The sequence below is a fragment of the Balaenoptera physalus genome (genome assembly GCF_965194825.1).
Source record: "Balaenoptera physalus genome assembly, chromosome: 15".
Classification (NCBI taxonomy): domain Eukaryota; kingdom Metazoa; phylum Chordata; class Mammalia; order Artiodactyla; family Balaenopteridae; genus Balaenoptera; species Balaenoptera physalus.
In genome coordinates, this window is record NC_138894.1 from 43,810,060 (window position 1) to 43,835,692 (window position 25,633).

At 35.4% G+C, this 25,633-nt stretch overlaps 1 protein-coding gene across 10 annotated transcripts in view; it reads left to right on the top strand.

The window, feature by feature from the left end:
* Nucleotides 1-25,633, top strand: part of VPS54 (VPS54 subunit of GARP complex) — a 132,594-nt gene that overhangs the window by 48,129 nt on the left and 58,832 nt on the right. For 7 of the 10 annotated variants that reach the window (XR_014253951.1, XM_082426555.1, XM_082426556.1 and 4 more), the window contains 3 exons: nucleotides 14,154-14,309; nucleotides 15,553-15,794; nucleotides 24,332-24,410. Coding sequence is in view for 9 of the 10 variants with exons in the window: in XM_082426555.1 (XP_082282681.1) it covers nucleotides 14,174-14,309; nucleotides 15,553-15,794; nucleotides 24,332-24,410 (457 nt within the window). In the remaining variant the exon portion in view is untranslated. Of the gene's footprint in view, nucleotides 1-21; nucleotides 14,007-14,153; nucleotides 14,310-15,552; nucleotides 15,795-24,331; nucleotides 24,411-25,633 lie in introns of those variants that run through there. The other 3 variants (XM_082426560.1, XM_082426561.1, XM_082426562.1) reach the window with 3 other exon arrangements.

Consider the following 25,633-nt stretch of genomic DNA (forward strand, 5'->3'; position numbering starts at 1 on the left):
AAAGGAAAAACAAATATCGTATATTAACGCATATATGTGGAACCTAGAAAAATGGTACAGATGAACCGGTTTGCAGGACAGAAATTGAGACAGATGTAGAGAACAAACGTATGGACACCAAGTGGGGAAAGCGGTGGGGGGTGGGGGTGGTGGTGTGATGAATTGGGAGGTTGAGATTGACATGTATACACTGATGTGTATAAAATGATAACTAATAAGAACGTGCTATATAAAAAAAAAAAAATTATTCAAGTCATCCAGTGATGGAATGACCCAGTTGATTGTATGACTGACTTGACCAGTAACAGAGTGATGTGAGTAACAAAGAGATCTGTAAGTCATTTTATTTATAGGCAATTTTTAAATTCTAAGAACTATTCTGAAGACTGATCATGAAGTTATCTTGCTTACTTGGTGAATTTAGATCTATTTTTAACAAATCACAAACCTGTATAGTGTTAGTACACATTCTGAGGGCTTTAAAAAGATCTTATTATTTAGGTGATTTTTCCCTTTACTTATTGAATGTTTCTATGTGCATCTGTATGTTGTATGTGCATCTGTATGTGAGCATGCACATGTGTTGGGAAATATAAGTAAAAAAAAAAAAGCACTTGCCACATTTTTGGAATTTTAAGAGCCAATTTCTGGTAAATGGTATAGTTAAGCGTCTTTCATACAGCTAAGACACAAATAATAAACTACTTCACTATATAAGATTTATCATCTGACAATCTAGTTTAATCGTAATTTTTAAAGTACTTAAAATGTTAAAAAATTGTATATCATATACATTATTGCTTACAGTTATCTTAATACTGAAGCTAAAATTTAAACCTAAAGATTTGGGCTTTCAAGAAATACTAACAAATTAATGCTATCATATAAATAAATACTTGTCTTCTCATCTTGATGGCCCATAGTAGCGTATTTATCCCTCATTGCAGCTCAGGAATTATCCTTTTGTTAACAAAAATAGTAAATTATACTGATGAAAAGTGTCTTTTTCCTTGAGTAATAATTTTCTAGCAGTTCCAGTCTTATAAAATTATTTGAACCTAAAACTGCCCTAAAAAATAGTCTTTAAGAAATGATCACAATCAGATGTTAATTATTGCTATCATTTATTTTTATTTTTTTATTATAATCTTATTTATTTATTTATTTTTATATTTATTTTTGGCTGTGTTGGGTCTTCGTTTCTGTGCGAGGGCTTTCTCTAGTTGCCGCAAGCGGGGGCCACTCTTCATCGCGGTGCGCGGGCCTCTTCACTATCGCGGCCTTTTTTGTTGCGGAGCACAGGCTCCAGATGCGCAGGCTCAGTAGTTGTGGCTCACGGGCCTAGTTGCTCCGCGGCATGTGGGATCTTCCCAGACCAGGGCTCGAACCCGTGTCCCCTGCATTAGCAGGCAGATTCTCAACCACTGCGCCACCAGGGAAGCCCAGCTATCATTTATTTTTAATACAAGATGGACATAGGGGACTTCCCTGGCGGTTCAGTGATTAAGACTTCATCTTTCAACACAGGGGGTGCAGGTTTGATCCCTGGTTGGGGAGCTAAGATCCCACATGCCTCACGGCCAAAAAACCAAAACATAAAACGGAAGCAATATTGTAACAAATTCAATAAAGGCTTTAAAAGAAATGGTCCACATCAAAAAAAATCTTAAAAAAAACCCCAACAAGATGGACTTGTTCTTCTAAATAATTGTTATTGGATCAGTAATTGATCTGATAAGGAGAAAAAGAAGACAGAAAAGTAGAGCACTGGGTGCCTGAAATGGATGGGAGGCAGTAATGAAAAACATAGGTTTTTGGGGTTTTTTTTCTCTCTTCGGAGAGGCAGTGTGGTTTGGTGACAGAAGCATGGAATTTTGAATCAGAAGATCTGAATGCAAGTCGCATCTTCACAACTAAGTAGCTAAATGGTTTGAAGCCAAGTTACTCTTGAACCTATTTCTCTATCCACATTATAGGGATCAATGATTCATTCATTCACAGATTCACTCAGAAATGTTTTTCTTGCTAGGTTGTCAGGAAGACCAACAAAATAATCTGAATAAAGCAAGCAATTATGAACCGTGTAGCATTTAGTCAAATATTAGTAATGATGTAATTCATCTTATTATTGTCTTTCTGTTGCTTCCCTCTCCTCTGCCATCCTTCCTTATTTCATAGATAACGTATTTTCATTGCACTCTTGATCTTAGGACTTCAGAGAATTTTCAGAACTAGTGGTAGGAGTGAGGCAATCCAGGTTCACCTAAGTCCCAGCTGATCTGCCTGCCCATCATGGATAAGGGCATTAGGCAGAAGAGTAGGATGGAAGGCAACGTTTCTGGATCAGCTTGTTCATTTTCTTACTGCTGCCTGACAAAGTCCTGTTTTTCTCAAAGTGGGGCATAGCCCAATGTGCCTCATAGTCTCTGGGTATGATTCTGTATCTTTTTTTCTGCTTCCTCCTCTCCACCCCATCCCATTCCCATGAGTTTCTAACTCTTCTTTCTCTCTCATCTCCTTTCTCCACCACTTTTTCTTGTTTCTTTTAATCTCACCCTTCAGTTGATTTCTTGCTGTTTGCCTATAAATGTGCTCCAGTCTCCCATGGCCTAAATAATTCTTGCTCAACTCTAATCGCTTTTCTTTCATCACCAAAAATATGTTGATATTGTTGCATTTGTTACTTCATCACTTACTTAACCTCTTGTGGTATGGCTTCTGCCCCAAACACTGTCCTAAGACTGTTCTAATCCAGTATCCTTTCTGAAGTTAATAACCTTCTTGACCTCTCTGTCTGCAGAATGTTGACACTACTTTTCACACTTTCTTCCTGGACACTTCTCCCTTGGCTTCTGTAGGATGGTTTTTCTGATTGCTTTCTTCCTTACCTCTTACATGTATTTGCCCCACCCCTTGCTCTGAGCTCTCATCGGCCCTCTTTTTCTGCACTTTCTTCCTTTGTAATATTACTTTCCTGCGACTAGAATTATTTACCCTATTATTTCTGTAATGTAATTGAACTAGGAACGGTGATGCAAAATTCAGGGAAGCAGGATTCTGTTTACTACAAGAGAGAATTTTTTTCCTAAAACAATTATAGTTGTTTTGTAGTAATAATCTGCTTTTGAAGTAGTCAGTTCTCTATTACTGAATGTTTTCAAGTGGAGGCAGAAAGACCCCTTGTAGAAGGGATTCATATATTAGGTAGAAAGTTGAGCCAGATGATCTCTGAAAGTCCCATCCAACTCAGAGATTGTAATTTTTATCTCATCCACTCTACTCCCATGGATTGAATTTTGACCTTTATTCAAATGTCTTCCAAAGCATTATTTTTAGCTTCTCTGCCTCATCATCCCTCTTCTCTCTCACAAACACAGTTTTTATCAAAAATTGCTTCTGTTTTAGGCTACTATTTATTCTAGCTTCATCATCATTTTCCAGTACTCTTTTTTCTTTCCTTTTACTGGCATGGCTTTGAGGACCACTGTTCTATGCTTTGACTACTTTTCTGACAGTAAATTATATATGCCCATATTGGTTTGCTTCCCCCCACCCAACCCAAACTAGGGACACTCAAGCAAGGGACACCAATAGAGGAGGCTTGGAAGCCTAAAGTTTAAATTTATTTTAAAACTTTGTACGGCACAGTCCAAATGTTAAGGCTTAAGATGTTTATAATGATAAATAGTAGTAGTTGCAATTATTTATTGAATGTCTACTATGTGCCAAGTACATAGATTATGTAAATTATATTTCATTTAAATGTTACTACATTCCTATGAGGAAGACACTGCTGCTGTCCCATTTTATAAACAAGGAAACTGAGAGGAATGTAAGAAAGTTGTCAGAGGTCACACAACTAATAAATGACAGAGATCTAACTCACTTTATGGCCAGTTTTCTTAACCAATATATTATACTGTGTTACAGGAAAGGTAGAAATCTAGAATCAAATATTAGAAAGTTAGGTAATGTTATACAAACAAGGTAGCGTATTTTCGACTTAGGTTTTTAGATTGTTTTGAATACACATGAACTTATATGAGACATTGTTAGTGGCTTGTGTGTGCTTACCTCTTTTTCCATGAGAGTCATTCATTTATTCATTCATTCATCCAACATTCATCTGTGCTGGGTGTGGTATAGGAAGATGAATGAAACAAATATAATTTTATGATGTAGAGAGAGAGACAGGAAATAAGCAGGTAAATAAATAGTTACAATTTGAGAAAGTACTATGAAGTACACAAACCATAATGCTACTAGTAGAGAATAACAGGGATATGTGTGTTGGATGGGGGATAGAGTAAGGGGAGGAAGTGCTTAGATACTGTGGTCAGGAAAAGCCTATTATATAACCACCGTTAACATTTTGTCGTATACCTTTTCATATATTATATATAGCTATATAAAGTTTTTATATCAAAATGAGATTGTACTATATATTCTGTTTTGTAATCTCATAATTGAGTCTCTTGAAAAAATAGCCATTGTGTGTTAATTTCCTTACCTATTTCACTCTAACCTCTGCATTCTGCTTCCACCCCCTGTATTGGACTTGATATTGCTTCCCAATGTGATGTGGTCACTTCCTAATTTCCAAATCTAAAGGAGGTTTTTTCCTTAGTGTTTTATTTGCCAATTCTGAGCTCATTTTTCTTCCCTGGTTTTTCTCCCACCTTCTTGGATGTTCCTTCTCGTCTTTATCACAAGCTTTTCTTTATATCTTTCTTTCATTTCTTTCTTCAGAAATGTTGGAGTCCTCCTAGGTTCTATACTTGGCCCTCCTCACTAATACTCTCCTAGAGTGATCTATTCAACACTCATGTCTTAAGTCTATAATGACTCACTACAGTCTTGTGGATTAAGTCTAAACTCCTTTGTAAGATTCCACCCAGCTTAAGGAATATTCATTTTTTATCTAAAGAAAAAAGAAATGAACCTTTACTAATATTTATTATGAGGATTGATACCAGCATCTTCAATCAGTCTGTATGTTTATTTATCAGATAGTCAAATTACAGATAAATGAGTAAGCTCAAGGGCTTAAGAGTGGTATCCTTCACTTAGTTCATCCTTGTGATGTAATAGCCTTACATGAATAGTTAATTGGGTTTACAAATTATGCTATCTAGTTTTAACTAAACCAACTCTTATAAAATGTTTAATTAACCTAAAATGATTCCTGAAGAGAAATCACATCTTGGATGAATACTAACAATGGAACCACAAATAAACAAAGCACAGAGTTGGGTTCTCCTACTCTTAGTACAAGCTCTTCCATACATAAAAGTACTCAAAATAGCCGTCAAACTTAAGACTATGTTATGTATGTTTTGTGTTTTTTTTAATAAGAAAAAGCATTCCAAATTTGCTGATCTTTTCAGAAATGGCATGTGACTGACAGTAATATTTAACCAGATAGTGAAACACACAGACACAAAACACAAAACACAGAGAGACAGACAGACAGACGCACACATTAACTCTGTTTCCACAGGGTGTTTTTGTTTGTTTTTATTTTAAAATAATGAATAAAAAAATGTATAATAGTAGTTGATCTTCTAGAAACACTCAAGCTATGGTAAATCTGTTTTGAAAACAGATGTTTAGAAATATTCCATCATTATGTTATTTTGTTAAATGATGAACTCTTTAAAAACCCAGACTGGAGTTTTCTACCCTGTTTTAAAAATCTCAGAGAGTTTAGGAAGTGTGATCAGTGATTTCTTCCATTTGTTTCTACATACATTTGTGAGTATCTTTTTAAATTTTCTATAATAGGCATTAAAAGCCAGGTATAAAAATAAATTGAACTTAGAGCCAAACCTTTGAATCACCATTTCATAAAGTTTAAATCAAGATTTTTAATAATAATGAGGTATAGTGAAATCACATCGCTATCGATTAAAAATAGAGTAAAAAGATACTTTTTGCCATTAATTAATAAACTAGATTATTTTTAAAAGCCTTTTCTCTCTATCTTTAAAAAAGTTCCATTTAGCACAATTTTATATTACCTGCATTAATACAGTTGTACCCTATATAATTTGTAAATGATGATTGCTTAAAATTTTTTTAACTGTTGGGATACAGGATCAAAAAAGTTTGTAAATTGCAGATATAGATCGTAAGTATTCCAACTTCAAAGGAAAGCTAGTTTTCTGAGGGTTATAGTCATTAGAAAGATTCATAGTGGAGGTAGGTATAAGGCTGAAACTGAACTTTTGCAGTTTAATAATAGCATCGTTCCTGATTAATAAAGTGTCATAGTTAATCTTAAGTGTCAGCTTGGCTAGACTAAGGGATGCCCACTATTGATGGTAAAACATTATTTCTAAGTGTGTCTTTGAGGGTGTTTCTTGATGAAATTAGCATTTAATTCAGTAGACTGAGTAAAGAGATCTGCCCTTGCCAGTGTGAGCAGGCATCATCATCATCTAATCCTTTGAAGACCTGAATAAAACAAAAAAAGCAAAGGAAGGGTGAATTTGTTCTCTCCTCTTGAGCTGGGACATTCGAATTATCTGGCCCTCATACATCAGAGCTCTTGGTTCTAGGCATTTGGACTCCGGGTCTTAATACCAGCAGCCGCCTGTAGTTCAGGCCTTTGGCCTCGGACTGAATTATACCATTGGCTTTCCTCGTTCTCCAGCTTGCAGAAGGCAGACTGTGGGACTTCTTGGCCTCCACAACTGGGTGGTGAGCCAATTCCTTGAATAACTCTCTTATAAATATCCTATTGGGTCTGTTTCTTTGGAGAACCCTGACTAATACATATAAAGTAATAAGTTTTCATAGGAAAACATTTGGAAAGTTCCAAAAAAGCAGAAACAAATAAAAATTTCTTATAATTTTGTCATTTGGCGGTAACCATTGTTAATATTGTGGTATATGTCCGTGCAATATTTTTTTTGGAAATATGTATGCTTATTTTAAATTAGAAAATTGGGATCATACTGACATACTACTTTGAAAACTGTTTCCACTTAACAATATATGTTAAACATTTTTGTGTTATTAAATATTTTGCAATCGTATTTCAAAAAATTTTTAATTGTGGTAAAAAATATGTATAAGATAATATTTATCATCTTAACCATTTTTAAGTATAATCCATTCAACAACTCCCTGTTTTCCCTCCCCTGGCCCCTGACAACCACATTCTACTTTCGGTCTCAGTGAATTTCACTGCTTATGTACCTCATGTAAGTGGAATCATACAGTATTTGTCTTTTTGTGATTGGCCTATTTCACTTAGCATAACGTTGTCAAGGTTCATCCATGCTATAGCAAATGTCAGAATTTTCTTCTTTTTTTAAGGCTGAATATAATACTCCATTGTGCATATATACCACATTTGTTTATCCATTCATCCGTTAGTGAACACTTGGGTTGCTTCTACCTCTTGGCTATTATGAATAATGTTGCTATTACATGGATGTACAAATGACTCCTCAAGACCCTGCTTTCGGTTCTTTTGGGTATATACACAGAAGTGGAATGGCTGCATCATATGGTAGTTCTAGTTTTACTTTTTTGAGGAATTGCCATGCTGTTTTCTGAAATGGCTGCACCATTTTACTTCCCACCAACAGTGCATAAGGCTTCTAGTACCTCCACATCCTTGCCAACACTTTTTGTTGTTGTTGATGATGTTTGGTTGGTTGGTTTTGTTTTTTGTTTTTTTGGATAGTAACCATCCTAGTGGATGTGAAGTCTGCAGTCCTATTTTTAATGACAGTGTAATCCATTTGCTATACTATAGCTTATTAAATAACCAATTCCTTCTTATTTAGGAGTTTGCTTCAGCTTTTTCACTCTTAAAAATAATGCTGAGGTTATTTTTGTTCATATTTTGGAGTGTTTGTATATTTGTTTTCTTAATATATGTAATCTAGAAATGAAATTTGAAATGACCTTTGAAGGAAGAAGGGGCATTGGATAGGTAGAAGGATGGTATGAATATTCTAGGAAGGACACAGCCTTAACAAAGCCAAGGAAGCCTTGATAGTGTGATGGATTAGAGGGACAATTAGACCACCCTATCCAGAATAGAGATTATCCATGGGTAATAGGAAATCAGGCTAGAAAGGAAGGTAAACATCAGATTGTGGAAATCCTTGAGTACCAGCTTGTAAAACTTGGCACTTGTTTGGAAAGTAATGAATAACTTTCCAAATGAAAGCAAAGGTTTTTGAGCTGAAGTATGACAGAATGAAAACATTCTATAAGGTTAATCCTAAAGCAATGTGCAGAATGGTCTAGACTGAAAGCAGAGAGACCAGTTAGAGGACCACATTATGATAGAAGGTCGATAGAGGGCAGGCAAGTTTAGGTTTTATAAAGTAGAGTATATTATAAAGTAGGGTATCACTTGTGAAGAATAGAAGGGAAGTAAAATGATTAGTTAGTATATCTGTGTTAACCACTTTGGTAGAGGGTGAAAAAATAGACTTTTGCTATTACTTTACCTGTAATAGGCGATTTCATAGGTAGTTCAGAGTTGGCTGTAAATGATTTTGTAATATCATTGTTCTCTGTAAGCAGATAATTTTATGGTGTAGAAGCAAGGGAAGAGATTTCTACACAGTATCTGGGTAATGCCTGTGGTAAATGTCCGTCTCAGCTGCCTTCTCATTCAGCTTCTGAGGAATTAGTTTCTATATATGATATTCTTCTGCAGCATTAAAACTTGATTGAAATTTATTGATTTTCTTTCCTCCATATTTGAAGTTGTACAAGAATGCCATCTTCAGGCAGATTAACAGTTACAAATTTAATATTTTTCCTTCTCTCTGATATTTATATTTTGCATTATTTATCTATTTAATGTTTGAAAAATATAGTTTCTTTCCCCCAACTTTTTATTGTGAAGACTACAAAACATACAGAAAAGTGAAAGAATAGAATATGTTAGAGTCATATGTACTTGACTTAGATAAACCATTTTTAACATTTTGCTGTATTTGTTTATCTGTGTGTATTTTTTGCCGAATCATTTGAAAGTAAGTTGTAGGTGGCATCATGTTTCATTCCTGAATACTTTATTGTTCATGTCCTGAGTATAAGGACATTTTCCCATAATCTCAATACCATCAATACACTTAAGAAAATTAATAATAATTCCAAAATCTCATATAACATCCAATCCATATTCAAAATTTCCCAATTGTTCCAAGAGTGTATTAGAGGCATTTTTTTCTTTTTTAACCAGCATCCTGTCAAGGCTTGCGTATTGCCTTTAGTTGTTGTCTCTTTATTTATTTTAATATAGAATACTTCCCCAGCTTTTAAAAATGACATTCATCTAAGTTCCAGGCCAGTTTTCTTGTAGAGTGTCTCATTCTCTGTTTGTTTCCCCATGTTGTGGTTTAAATCTCACTATCCTATTCCCCTCTGTTTTCTTAGACTGGAAGGTAGGTCTAGAGCAAAGGTAGTTAACCTTCAGTTCACATACTCTATAGGGTCTGTGAATAGAATACAGGGAGTCTGAACTTTGGATGGGGAAAAAATTACATCTTTATTTTAATTCAGTGGTTCTCAACTGAGGTGATTTTTGTCCTCTCTCCTCTCTTCCCCCACATAGGGACGTTTGGCTTTGTCTGAAGACATTTTTGGTTATCACAACTGGGTGCGAGGCTGCTATTGGCATCAAGTGGATAGAGGCTAAGGATGCATCTAAGGGTCCTACAATGTACAGGGGGAGAATTATCTAGATCAGAATGTCAATGTCAGTGGTGCCATGGTTGAGCAGCCATACCTTAACTGAATTTTAGCATTTCCTTTAATTGTGAATGTAAGAAACCTTTCACAGGGGTATTAGCACTACCTATAACTTTGTCACCAAGAGAAATTTCAGATGTTTTCATATCATATTAAATTTAATCTCAAAATATTTATGCTTATTTATTGCTTAGAAATTAGGATAAATTTGCATAATCAAGAAGCAAAAATATTACTGTATTAAAATTTAAGAAGATAGTTTGACAGCTATATTTCAGTATAATTGTCCATTGTAATCTTATGTATTTTATGCATTATAAACATTATTCTGGCAAAGGTTCTGTAGACTTTACCAGACTGCCAAAGGAATCCACAGGACAAAAGGCTTAACCCTTGGTCTAGAGGCTTGATTAGATTGGGTTAAACATTTTTGGTGAGAATGCTTCATAGGCGATGATGTTTATTTCATATTGTTATTTCATGAATCACATAATATCAAGTTGTCTTATTATTCTGAATGATGCCAAGTTTGATGACTTAGTTAATTAAGGTGGTGACAGCCAGATCTTTCCATTTTAGAGATACCTTTTCCCCTTTGCATTGCAAAGTAGTCTGTGAGGTAATACTTTGGCACTAGGTGAATTTTCTGTTTCTGAACAGCCTTTCACCTAATAGCTTTAGCATACATTGATGATTTTTTCCTAAATTGATTTTTACATTGGGGGTTACAAAATGGTGATTTTCTATATCAGTCTTTTCTTCACATTTACTGGCATTCTTCTATAAATAAGAGATTTCCTTTCCTCTCTCCCACTCCACCCCCTTTTCATCCCCCTCCCCCCAAGTAACACTATAGATTCATTATTTTGTATTTGTTCAATATGTTACACTCAGGGTTTTTTTTTTTTTTTTTGAGCACTCAACTTGTCCTAAATGTGGTCAGTGGGAGCCCCTTTAACTTGGTTCTCGGCCCTTTTGATAGATCCTACTGGTCTTAGGGCATTTCCTTGCTTTCTGACACTAGTGTTCTCATGATCAAATTGTTCTTTCTGTGCTTCAGGTTTGGAGTCAACTATTTCTTTAAAGAACCATTGTTTCTTTGTGGGGAATGGTGTTTAGAAACCAGGGTCTGAGCATTTGGTATGCTCATTGCTTCTGGAGTGACAGTGCTTCTAGGCCTTTTAAATAGAAGCTCTTAACTAAACTTTTAGCATAAAAAGATATTTTGAGCTACAAGAAAGAAAATCAAATGTTTCTGATTTACACATCCTTGCAGTTTTTTTCTTTTGGAACGAATTAGTCTGTTTATTCCTTTCTTCATCAGCCCAGACCCATGCTTCTATCTACTCACTCAAGGATTATTGGTAGTTGTCTAACTAATGTTTCTCTCTTCTGATCTGTTCTACATACTACCCATTTCATTCATCTATAGAATATTTATAATATATTTTCTGTGTGCCAGGAACTGTGTTAGGCATGTAGAATACACAGGAAAATGGAAACATCAAGAAGTTCACAGTCTAATAGGAAAGACCTATATGAAAACCAAAATTTCAGTATGATTGGTGCAAAAATAGAAATAAACAGCGACTAAGTGTAAGAAACCAAAGAAGACTTCAAGAGAAAATATTTGAGTATGGTAATGATATAATTATGAGAAGATTACCATGTGAAGAAGGGTGGATCTATTTATAGATTCTCATTATTGGTGACCACTGGTCAAATGCCCAATTTGTATCTAGATGGTAGTTACAAGTGGAAGTGTTAAAAATCAGGGGTTGCCTACATTTAGTGCTGAGAGCTTTCCTTTTTCCTGTATTCTGTTTTTGTTTTTTTGTTTTTTTCTGGGTAGACAAACTATTCTTCACTTACACTAAAACTTTCTTATGAAAGATTATTTCTTTGCTGAAATTGTTTGGTTTAGAGGCCATGTAGATTTGCTTATTTGTTTGTACATCCATGCTTTGTGAATAAATCTGCCATGTTTTATTACCAATGATTGCACTTACCAAGTATCTGCATCATACGTGTTATGTGGTTATTAATACAAAGTTTGGTTCTTACTGTGGGGAGATCATCTTAATAAACACAGGATGGTGAGAGGATTTGAGAGTCAGATGGATAGAAATTGGGGCTCACCCATGTAGGCAGTACCCTAATTGTACATAATCCCTTTATAGCTAGAGATTGTCCCTCTTTTCATAAGAATTAGGAGGGGTGTAGAAGAAAAAAACAGAAAACTTGTGCATCTTTCCCAATTCAGAATCTTTAAGGAGTAAATAAGCCATTTTAATTTCCCCACCCAGATATAGAAGTAACTTATAGGAGTCTAGAAATGTTTTTCCACAAGTCCCCATCTCCCCAAGTATTTCTAGATTCCTAAGATGTCAATTAAGCTTTATTTTTGCTGGTAAAACAACATGATGGTAAATAGAATACATTGAAATTGTAGTGTGCTATTGTCGGAATCAATGTTTAATTTACCTGATATCAAGCAGTGGGTGTTCGACATGAACACATTTTCCATATATTTGTAGCCTACTTCTTTAAGTGTCAAAATGTGTTTATTTTAGCCATTTTATTTGATGAAATTAACAAAAAAGTTAAACAGACTTAATGTCACATGTAGAATTGTCTTTACCAAGCACTGAATGTACAGGCTTCTGTGTTATCAATGTTTCCTATCCTTAGGAAACATTCTTAAATGTTTCTTCTTCTTAAATATGCAAATGCTTTTATACAGAAACAACTGTACACTTAATATATATGGATATAAATGCAATGGGCCGGTGATGGCTTTCAAACCAATACCCTGATTAATTTTCCTGGATATTTTCATCATAGTACTCTTTTCCCCCAAACCTCTACTGGCTCCTGTAGTTCGACCATACTGTCTTTGTGTGTGTGTGTGTGTGTGTGTGTGTAAATATGATTTATTTGTCAGTACTTTTGTCAGCATTTTTGTCAGCAAACATTTCACTCCAACCAAGTCAGTTTCCGCATAGTCTTATGATTATTCCATGTCCCTTAACCTTTGTTCATGCTGTTTTTTGCTTTCTGTTCCGGAACTTTGAGGAAGTTATTTATCTTTGTTCTTTTCTTAGCAGCTTGTTTCTTATGGTCTCAGTGAATGGTGTAATTGGATGTGTTTCCTTTGTGTTAGAAGGACTGAGACAGGTATACAAGAAGTCTGGGAAATGTAATTTTTAGCTTTCCATCAAACTATAGAGGAGTTAGAGGGGATGACTTTTTTGTCACCAGTCCTAGCCTTATATCTCTCCTTTTATTTCTTACTCGTACTTTTCTATTCACCAGGTTTCCTAAATTGGCTTTTTAAAAAACTTGTTAAACCACCTGTATCTTTGTAAACCACCTAATCCTTTTGGGCCTTGTTATACTTATCTCTAGTATCAGGGAACTTAGACTAGGTGATCTCTAAGTTCCTTTTCAGCTATAAGCTTCTGTTTATGTTCATTTATTTATTCCTTCATTAAAAAGTATTTATTGAATGTCTGCTGTTTGGTTGATATGATCAGCAATATGAGTTTCTACCCTCCGATAGTAAAATAATACATGTTCTTCATTATCCAGGTTATGTACTGCTTCATTTGTAAAGTGCTACCTGACATTGTAGCCTTTATTATGTTGTCTTGGCCCCACAAATTCTTTTCTTACTTGTTAAAAAGTGTAGACGTAGATTAACTTGTGTTTTGTTTAGGGTTTTGATTTTTTTGATTACCTAGTGTAATTGCAAGTACCTTGAAGAATGATACTTCTTTTATAAACATTTAATATAGTGACAGTCACATAGTAATTGTAAACATAATGATAACTAGTGTTCATTTATGAACACTAACTTTGAGGCAGGCATTGTTTTAAATGCTTTACATACATCCATTCCTTTAATTCTTACAAAATGTTTGTGAGATGGGATCTTTTTTCATCTTCATTTTTACACATGAAGTAAAACACACAAAGATTAAGCAAATTTCCTCAAGGTTATATTGCTGGTAAATGAAGCTGGGGTATGAGCCCAGACAGTCAGATTTCAAAAACCCATGCACTTAACCCATTTTGCTATGATGTGTAATTATTATATACTTGCTGAATGAATGGAATGTTTTCATTTTTAATATATATTGGTTACACTTTTGGTATCTATTTTCACTTTGGATAAAAGACTAAATAAGGATATTTCACTTTGAGGAGAATACTTTTTAAACAAGGACAAATAACTTTCTTAGCAAACTAAATATAGTGAATGACTCCCACAATTAATAGTGAGTATTCAAATTATGTACTTACACCTTGAGGGATTTTAAATAATGTGTCTGTTTTTGAAAGAAAATTTGTGACATGCATAGTACTTACAGATGAGTTTTGATTTGTGTTAAGTGTCTTGATGATTATTTGTTGCTCATTTTCAGTTGAGTGGTGATTTTATGCAATGGCTTCAAGCCACAGTTCTTCACCAGTGCCTCAAGGAAGCAGCAGTGATGTTTTCTTTAAAAAAGAGGTAGACCCGGCAAAACACATTCGACCTGTGCAGTCACTGCCAGATGTGTGTCCCAAGGAGCCCACAGGTAATGCCTTTTTTTTTTTTTTTGAGGAATTTTATTGAGGATTTGTTTTATCTTTAAATTGTCAGATATCATATACTTAACTCAAAAGAGTAAATTTTACGATGTGAAAACTAAAGACATAATTTGGAAATAAGTTGATTAAGAAATTGGAATATAGTTCTTTTCATACATTTCCATAAATGAAGTCACTTATATAAACTGAAAAAAAAAGTTTTGAAAATGAGGGTACAGATTGAAAGCTCTTCAGTTAAACATAGTACAGTCAGTCCTCATTATTTGCCGATTCTATATTTGCAAATTTGCTTAATTCCTAAAATTTAGTTGTAACCCCTAAATCAATACTTGTGGCACATATGTTAGCTTTCATGCTGTAAACACATGTCCCTTTTGTGGTCTATTTAGTGCCACATTTTTTTTGTATTTTTGTTGATGATTTTGCTGTTCAAAATGGTTTCCAAATGTTGTAATGAAGTGCTTTAAGCCCAGGAAGGCTATTGTGTCTTATGAGGAAAATACATATGTTGCATAAACTTCATTCAGGTGTGAGTTATAGTGGTGTTAGCCATGAGTTCAATGTTAATGAATGAACAATATATGTTAAATAAGATATCTTTAAACAGAAACACACACAAAACAAGATTATATATTGATTGGATGATGAAAGTTCCAGAGATTTGCAGGAACATAACTCTGTATTTCCCATAGGAGCAAAGGTTCAGTATTTGCTTATTAAATGTTCCAGTGACTTTATAGAACAAAACTGTGAATAACGAGAACCGACTGTATATTTTTCTCTCCTCTATGGTTAATGTCACAGCAGCATTTTGGTTATCTAATTATAAGCTGAAAAAAAGGATATTGGAACCAGGTGTGTCTGCCATAAAACAATAGAAAAAAGGCCTACCTGTGGAAAAAACCTGGAGTATTAAAGGATAGAAGACATACAATAGAAGGTAGAAGAGTTTTGATGTTGAAAAAAGATAAATTGTACATTAAGGAAAGAAATTAATGAAAGATTTTTTTCCCCCCACCCTTCAACTACAGCCCTCAAATTCTGCATATCCTTTATCTTGTACATGTTTTTCCTCCCCTTGGCAGTTGATGCTGAAAGCTGAAGTTTAAGGCATTTGCTATAGAAGGGAGAGTTTAGTTGCTTTGTATAATCTAAGCATTTTTATTTTTCTAGAATGTGCTTTCAAACATAAAACTTACTTTACAGAGTTCTCTTGTTTACTTTTTGCAGGTGATTCAAATAGTTTATGTGTTGCCCCATCTCTAGTTACAGATCAACATAGATGGACTATATATCATTCCAAAGTAAATCTCCCAGCAGCATTAAATGATCCTAGATTAGCAAAAAGAGAATCTGACTTCTTCACAAAAACATGGGGATTGGACTTTGTGGACACTGAAGTCATACCTTCATTCTACCTCCCACAGATCAGCAAGGAACATTTTACAGTATATCAACAGGAAATCTCTCAGGTAATATCTGATCTTGAAATTAGTTATAGTCAGGTCAAAAGTAAAAGAAATACTTCTAGTTTGATTTATTATAGATTTCTGACCAATAATCTTTGATGAGCCTATGGTATTCTTTTCTTTTCATATACATTCTATTGTCCTGGGTTGTATTTAATTCTTCGCTTAGATATATGTAAATACATTTCTCTTACAGTAGTGATTTTTCAGAATTATACATTCCTAATAGTTCTAAGAATCAATGTGAAACTCACCAATAAGAAACAAACAACACAATTAAAAATTGGGCACAGGACTTGCATAGACATTTCTCTGAAGAAGATATACAAATGACCAATAAGCACGTGAAAAGATGGTCAACGTTACTAATGTTTCATTTTTTATTTTGTAATTACAAAAAAAGTTAAGTAGTTAATGTACAATAGTATGTTAGTTTCAGGTGTACTATATAATGATTTGACATTTGCATATGTTATGAAATGATCACCACAGTAAGTCAAGTAACTGTCTGTCCCCGTACAAAATTATTACAATATTATTGACAATATTCCTTATGCTGTATATTACATCCCCATGACTTATTTATATTATAACTGGAGGCTTGTGCCTCTTAATCACCTTCACCTATTTTGTCAACCCCCCAACTCCCCTTCTCTCTGACAACCATTTGTTTATTCTCTGTATCTGTGAGTCTGTTTTCCTTTTGCTTTGTTTGTTTGTTTTGTTTTATAGATTCCACATGTAAGTTGGAGCATACAGTATTTGTCTTTGTCTGACTTATTTCACTTAGCATAATATCTTCTAGATCCATCGATGTTGCAGATAGCAAGATTTCATTTCTTTTTTATGGCTGAGTCATATTCCATTGTGTATATATACCACATCTTATTTAGCCATTCATCTATTGATGGACACTTAGGTTGCTTCCTTATCTTGGCTGTTGTAAATAATGCTGCAGTGAATATTGGTGTGCATATATCTTTTAGAATTAGTGTTTTTCTTCAGGTAAATACCTAGAAGTGGAATTGCTGGATTCTATGGCAGTTCTATTTTTACTTTTTTGACGAACCTCCATACTGCTTTCCATAGTGGCTGTACCAATTTATCTCAGCAACAGTTCACCAGGGTTCCCTTTTCTCCACATCCTGACCAAGACTTTTAATTTGCTATTTGTTGTCTTTTTAGTAGCAGCCATTCTGACAGGTGTGAGGTGGTATCTCAACTGTGATTTTTAATTTGCATTTCCCTGATAATTAGTGATCATCTTTCCATGTGTCTGTTGACCATCTGTATGTCTTCTTTGGAAAAATGTCTATTCAGGTCCTCTGCCCATTTTTGAATTGAGTTGTTTGTTTTTTTGATGTTGAGTTGTATGAGTTCTTTGTGTATTTTGGATATTAACCCTTTATTGGTTATATTATCTGCAAATATCTTCTCCTGTTTAGTAGGCTGACTTTTGGTTTTATTGATAGTTTCTTTGCTGTGCAAAAGCTTTCTAGTTTGATGTAATCCCATTTGTTTATTTTTGCTTTTGTTTCCCTTGCCTGAGGAGACAGATCAAAAAAAAAAAAATTTGCTAAGATCGATGTCAAAGAGGTTACTGCCTATATTTCTTCTAGGAGTTTTATGGCCTCAGGTCTTACATTTAAGTCTCCAATCCATTTTGAGTTTATTTTTGTATATGGTATGAGAAAATAGTCCAGTTAGATTCTTTTGCATGTAGTTGTCCATTTTTCCCAGCACCACTTATTGAAGGGGCCCCTTTCCCTGTTGTATATTTTTGCCTCCGTTGTCATAGATTATTTGACCATGTAAGCATGGGTTTATTTCTGGGCTCTCTATTCTGTTTCATTCATCTATGTGTCTGTTTTTGTGCCGGTACCATTTCTGTTTTGATTACTATAGTTTTATAGTATAGTTTGAAATCAGGGAGCATGATACTTCCAGCTTTGTTTTTCTTTCTCAAGATTGTTTTGGCTATTTGGGGTTGTCTGTGTTTCCATACAAATTTTAGAATTATTTGCTCTAGTTCTGTGAAAAATGCCATTGGTATTTTGATAGGGATGGCACTGAATCTGTAGATCACCTTGGGTAGTATGGTCACTTTAACTATTAATTCTCCCAATCCATGAGTACAGTATATCTTTCCATTTGTTTGTGTCATCTTCAGTTTCTTTCATCAGTGCCTTATAGTTTCCCAAGTACAAGGCTTTTACCTCCTTGGTTAGATTGATTCCTAGGTATTTTATTCTTTTTGATGCAGTTGTAAATGGGATGGTTTTCTTCATTTCTCTTTCTGATGGTTCATTGTTAGTGTACAGAAACACAATAGACTTCTGTTTATTAATTTTGTATCCTGTAATTTTACTGAAGTCATTTACTAGTTCTGATAGTTTCTTGGTAGCTTCTTTAGGATTTTCTATATATAGTATCATGTATTCTGCCAATAGTGACAGTTTTACTTTTTCTTTTCCAGTTTGGATTTCTTTTATTTCTATTTCTTGTCTGATTGCTGTGGCTAGGACTTCCAATATTATGTGGAATAAAAGTGGCAAGAATGGACATCCTTGTCTTGTTGCTGATCTTAAGGAAATGCTTTCAGCCTTTCACTGTTGAGTATGATGTTGGCTGTAGATTTGTCATATATGGCTTTATTATGTTGAGGTATTTTCCCATTATATCAGCTTTGTTGGTAGTTTTTCTCATAAATATATGTTGAATTTTTTCAAAGCTTTTTCTGCATCTATTGAGACGATCATATGATTTTTATTCTTCAGTTTGTTAATGTGGTCTATCATATTGATTGATTTGCGGATATTGATCCATCCTTGCACCCTTGGGTTAAATCCCACTTGATCATATTTTATGATCCTTTTAATGTATTATTGAATTCGGTTTGTTAATATTTTGTTGAGGATTCATGCATCTATGTTCATCAGGAGTACTGGCCTGTAATTTTCTTTTTTGTCGTGTCTTTGATTTTGATATCAAGGTAATGCTGGCTTTGTAGAATGAGTTTGGTAGCATCCCTTTTGGAGTAGTTTGAGAAGGATAGGTGTTAACTCTTCTTTAGATGTTTGACAGAATTCACCTGTGAAGCCATCTGGTCCTGGACTTCTGTATGTTGGGAGTTTTTTTTTTTTAATTATTTGATTTCATTACTGGTAATCAGTCTTTTCACATTTTCTGTTTCCTCCTGTTTCAGTTTTGAGAGATTGTATGTTTCTAGGAATTTATGCATTTCTTCTGGGTTGTCCATTTTATTGGTGTATAATTGTTCGTAGTAATCTTTTATCCTTTGTATCTGCGGTGTCAGTTGTAACTTCTCTTTCATTTCCGATTTTATTTATTTGGGTCCTCTTTTTCTTGATGAGTCTGGCTACAGGTTTATCAATTTTATTTATCTTTTGAAATAACCAGCTCTTAGTTTCATTGATCTTTTCAATTGTTTTTTAAGTCTCTGTTTTATTTATTTCCGCTCTGATCTTTATTATTTCTTGCCTTCTACTAAGTTTGGGTTTTGCTTTTTCTTCTTTTTCTAGTTACTTTAGGTAGAAGTTTAGATTATTTATTTGTGATTTTTCTGTTTACTGAAGTAGGCTTGTATTGCTATAAACTTCCCTCTTAGAATTGCTTTTACTGCATCTCATAGATCTTGGATTGTTATGTTTATGTTTTTATTTGTTTCTAGGTATTTCTTAAATTTCCTCTTTCATTTCTTCAGTGACCCATTGGTTGTTTAGTAGCATGTTGTTTGGACTCCACATGTTTGTGTTTTTGAATTTTTTCTTCTTGGAGTTGATTTCTAGTCACATAGCCTTGTGGTTGGAAAAGATGCTTGATATGATTTCAATCTTCTTAAATTTATTGAGACTTTTTTAAAACAAATTTATCTATTTAATTATTTTTCGCTGCATTGGGTCTTTGTTGCTGCGTGTGGGCTTTGTCTAGTTGTGATGAGTGGAGGCTACTCTTTGTTGTGGTGCAGTGGCTTCTCCTGCTGCTGAGCACGGGTTCTAGGCACACAGGCTTCAGTAGTTGTGGCACGTGAGCTCAGTACTTGTGGCTCGTGGGCTCTAGAGCACAGGCTCAGTAGTTGTGGCACACGGGCTTAGTTGCTCCACGGCATGTGGGAATCTTCCTGAGCCAGGGCTTGAAGCCGTGTCCCCTGCATTGGCAGGCAGATTCTTAACAATTGCGCCACCAGGGAAGTCCCTTTTGAGACTTATTTTGTGGCCTAGCATATGATCTGTCCTGGAGAGTGTTCCATGTGCATTTAAAAGAATGCGTATTTTGCTGCTTTTGGATGAAATGTTCTTTACATATCTGTTAGTTCCATCTGGTCTAATGTGACATTTAAGACCATTGATTGTCTATCTGAATGACCTATCCAACCATGTAAGTGGGGTGTTAAAGTCCCCTGCTTTTATTGTATAACTTTCAGTTTTTCTCATTAATATTTGCTTTATGTATTTAGGTGCTCCTATGTTGGGTGCATATGTATTTACAACTGTTATATCTTCTTCTTGGACTGATCCCTTGATCATTATGTAATGTCCTTCTTTGTCTCTTGTTACAGTCTTTGTGTTAAAGTCACTTTGTCTGATATAAGCATTGCTACCCAGCTTTTTTTTCTTTTTTTTTTTTTTTGGTTTCCATTTGCATGGAAAACCTTTTTCCATCCCTCACTTTCAGTCTGCGTGTGGCTAGGTCTGAAATGAGTCTCTTGTAGGCAACATATATATGGGTTTTGTTTTTATATTCATTCAGCCACTCTATGTCTTTGGATTGGAGGATTTAGTCCATTTACTTTTAAAGTAATTATTGATAGGTATGTACTTATTGCCATTTTGTTAATCGTTTTCTGGTTGTTTTTGTAGTTTTTTTTTTCCTCCTCTTCTTTTGCTCTCTTCCCTTTTGATTTGATGACTATCTTTAGTGTTATGTTTGTTTGGGTTTTTTTAGTTTTTTTTTTTGACGTGGACCATTTTTTTTTAAAGTCTCTATTGAATTTGCCACAACACCGCCTCCATTCTGTGCCTTGGCCCTACAGGCATGTGGGATCCCAGCCCCCCGACCAGGGATTGAACCTGCATCCCCCCCACTTCTTTGGAAGTTGAAGTCCCAACCACTGGACCACCAGGGAAGTCCCTAGTGTTATGTTTGGATTCCTTTCTCTTTTTTGTATGTGTATGTATTGCAGGTTTTTGGTTATCTTTGATTAGTTAGTGTGTATGTATTTGTAGTTTTTGGTTACCATGAGTTTTAAATATCACACACACACACACACACACACACACACACTGATTATTTTAAGTTGATCCTCTCTTAAGTTTGAACGTATTCTAACCACCCTACATTTTTACACCCCACCCCCACGTTTAATGCTTTTGACGTCATATTTTACATATTATTGTTTTGTGTAACTCTTAACTACTTATTGTGGATATAGATGATTTTACTACTATTGTCTTTCAAGCTTCCTACTAGCTTTATAAGTGGTTGATCTACTACCTTTACTATATATTTGCCTTTACCATTGAGTTTTTTAATACTTTTCTTTTTTAATTTAAATTTTTAATTGAAGTATAGTTGATTTACAATATTATGTCAATTTCTGCTGTTCAGCAAGGCAATTCAGTTATACATATGTGTGTGTGTGTGTGTGTGTGTATATATACATTCTTTTAAAAATATTCTTTTCCATTATGGTTTATCATAGGATATACTTTTCATATTTCTAGTTGTGGCCTTTTCTTTTCAACTTAGAGAAGTCCCTTTAACATTTCTTGTAAAGCCCGTTTAGTGGTGCAGGACTCTTAGCTTTTAGCTTTTGCTTGTCTGTTAAACTCTTTATCTCTCCTTCAGGTTTGTGATAACCTTGCTGGGTTGAGTATTCTTGGCTGTAGGTTATTTCCTTTCATTATTTTGAGTGTATCCTGCCAATCCCTTCGGGCATGTAAAATTTCTGCTGAAAAGTCAGCTGATAGTCTTATGGGAGTTCCCTCATACATACTTAGTTGCTTTTCTCTTGCTGCTTTTAAGATTCTGTATTTATAATCTTTTTTTTTTTTTGCCATTTTCATTTTAATGTGTCTTGATGTGGACCTCTTTGGGTCATCTTGCTTGGGACTCTCTGTGCTTCCTGGACCTGGATATATGTTTCTTTCCCCAGGTTAGGGAAGTTTCCAGCTATTATTTTTTCAAACAAGCTGTCTGCCATTTTTTTCTCTCTCTTCTCCTTCTGGGACCCCTATAATGTGAATGTTAGTATGCTTAATGTTGTCCCAGAGGTCTCAAACTACTTTTTTTTTATTCTTTTTTCTTTTTTCTGTTCAGCTTCTGTGATTCCCACTACTTCCTCTTCGAGACTGCTGAAGAGATCTGTATCATCTAATCTACTGTTGATTCCTTCTAGTTTCAGTTATTGTATTCTTCAGCTCTGTTTGGTTCTTTATATTTTCTAACTCTTTGTTGAAATTTTCACAGTTTTCATTCATTCTCCTCCTGAGTTTGGTGAGTATCTTTATTATTACCTTGACTTTTTAGTGGAGGTGATTGCTTATCTCCACTTGGTTTAGTTCTTTTTTTGAGGTTATGTCTTGTTCCTTTGTTTGGAACATATACCTCTGTCTCCCCATTTTGCCCAGTTCTCTGTGTTTATTTCTGTGTGTCAGGTCAGTTACATTTCCTGATCGTGGAGAAGTGGTCTTAAGTAGGATATGTACTGTGGGGCACAGCAACATGCTCCCCTATGGTTACCAGAGCTATATCCTATAGGGGTAACCCCTATGTGGGGCTGCATGTGCCCTTCTTTGTGGGGAGGCCAACTACTGTGGGCGCACTGGTAGGCATGGCTGGCCTCCGGCCTGATTGGCTTTGAGGCTGTGCCTCATGCAGTGGCCATGGGCCTTCTGGAGGGTGGGGCTGGGTCCCCATGTGGCTATCTGTTCAGCCTTGGATGGGTTCAGGGCTGGTGCTGGCCTGCTGGTGGGCAGGGCTGGGTTCCCAGTGCTAATAGACTAGAGGGAGGATTCCGAAATGGTGCTCACCAGTACTGGTGTTATTGCAGTGCAACAAGCTCCCAAAATGGCTGCTCCCATCATCTCTATTCCCTGGAGAGGTCCCAGTTGCCTCCTGCCTCTTTCAGAGGCTCTCCAACGTTGTCCAGTGGGTCTGCCCCAAGCTCCTTTCAAACAACTGCCTCTGGCTTGGACTCAGAGCATGTGAGATTTTGCATGCACCCTTTAAGAGCAGAGACTCTGTTTCCTATAGCTCTCCAGCTCTCCTGAACATAAGATCCACTAGTTTGCAAAGTCACACATGCTGGAGGCTCATCTTCCCAGCACAGGACCCTGGACTGGGGAGCCTGATGTGGGGCTCAGACCCCTTGCTCCTTGGGGAGGACCTCTATAATTGTGATATTTCTCCCATTTGTGGGTCCCTGACCCAGGTGAGTGGGTCATACCTCTACCCCTCCTACCTGTCTTGCTGTAGTTTCTTCTCTATGTCTTTAGTTGTGAAAAATCTTTTCTGCTATTCTTCAGGTTCTCATTGATAGTTGCTCTGTAAATAGTTATAATTTTGGTGTGTCTGTGGGAGGAGGTGAGTTCAAGGTCTTCCTACTCCACTATCTTGGCCACCTCCACTAATGGTAAATTTTATGTTGTGTATATTTCACCACAAAAAATGGACAAGGGATCTGAACAGGCATTTCACCAAAGAAACGATACAGATGGCTAGTAAGCATATGAAAAATTGCCCGACATCATATGTCTATAGGGAATTGCAAATTAAAACGAGGTGCCACTACACATCCTTTAGAATGGTGAAAATCCAAAATGCTGTCAAGACCAAATGCTGGCAAGGATGTGGCTAATAGGAACTCGTATTCATTGTGCATAGGAATGCAGAATAGTACAGCCACTTTGGAAGACAGTCCTGTAGTTTCTGATAGAACTGCTATCAGAATTCTTCAGGGCTAATACTATTAGCCCAGGGTTTTTTCCTTACCACACTGCACTTTCCCATATGTCCTGTGTATGGTATCTGAAAAGATAACAGTGTTGTTAGTGGTCATCTAATCTGAACTCAGAGTGGGGTTTCTTTCCGTCTTTCCTTTTTTCTTTTTGGACTCAGAGGAAGTATTAACTACTAATCTGTCTTTCGATCTTGGGTATATAGGTTTAAAATTTTCTTGCTTATTTTAAAAAAGTTATTTTCTTAACTGATTTCTGTTATAAAAATAAGGATTTTTTATTTGTTTTCCCACTTCATTCTAAGTTTATGGAGATTTTACTATAATTGTATAAAATGGGATGAGTATAAGTACATAGACATTCACACGTCTCAGTGGTATTTGGTTTATTAAGCATACTTGTTACTTGTATTTAAGTTCAAGAGGCTAGTGATTTCATATTAGAAAAATTTAGAACTTATTTGGTATACTCTGATATTCTGTTTTGTTAAATATTTTAATGCTTTGAATACTCATATTGCCACACAGCATTGATCACATTATTTATTTGTCTTTTTGTTAGAGAGAGAAGATTCATGAGAGATGCAAGAAAATTTGTCCTCCTAAAGATACCTTTGACAGGACTCTCTTACATACTCATGGTATGAATATGTGCTATTTGTAGCATAGCATGAATATTAATGAACAAAATCTTAATTTGGGGACCTTGTTGACTATCATATCTAATTTTTATTTCTAGTGAGATGTCTATAGCCTGCAATCATAATCTTTTCTAAAAGCTTTAAAGAGAAAAATCATGGATCTGATGGTAGTGTTATCCTTCAATTCAACAAATACTTATTTAATATTCAGATGCTTTGTACTTTGCTTGTTGCCTAAAAATAAATGAATAAGAAATAGTCCCTGTCCTCAAGAAGCTGATGGTTTCCTGAGCAAGGTTAAACAAACCAACACTGTGTATCAGGCAGTAAGTTCAGCATGGTAATATTGTAAAGAGTTCCTAACTTAGCTTTATAAAAACTAGAGTTGATGAGGATTGTCTGTGTTTTAAACTAACTATCAAGAAATATTTATTTGCAAAAAGACATTCCAGGAAAGGGGACAGTTTATGCAGAGCTGTAGAGTCAAGAGAGAAATTAGCATGTTCTAGGACCTGCAAGAGTTTAGTATGCTGGCTCCACTGGGAGCAAGAAATGAGGCTGCAGAAGTAGGTAGGAGTCAGATCATGAAGAGCCTTGTATATCATGCTAAGACATTTTTCTTTTCTAAAAGCAGTATAGAGTTACAAAGTATTTTAAACCAGACAGGATCAGAGTTATGATTATATATTTCACTGTGAAAGCAGTTGTGGGTAGTAAATTTATAGATGATGGTAAAACTGGAGGCAAGAATACAGTAGAAGCCTGTTGCAGTAATACAAGCGAGAAATCATGTGTTCCTAATAGCAGTTATAATGAGGATGGAGAGGAAATTAGGTCTTTAAGAGATGCCTCAGAAATGGAGGCACAGGTTTTGGTGGTCAGTCATTTGTTAGTAATGGAGCAAGATGATTCAAGGATGATTCCCACATTTCTTGCTTGGGCAGCTGGCTAGGTAAGAGAGGTAGTATTGGAGAAGGAAGTTTGGAGGAGATAGAGGCTGGTTTAATTGAAGTTTTGCATAGAAGGAGAAGTCTGGTATGCAACCCAGAGCTCAGGAAAGAGATCTAGGCTGGAGATACAAGTATGATAGACATTATCATAGACAGTGTGCTAGACAACAGCATGGTAGTTGAATCCAAGAACACAGGTGGGATCACCTGGGAGGATGTGAGTAGTAAGGAGAAAAGAACTGATGATGGAACACTAGGAGGCTGTCACATTTA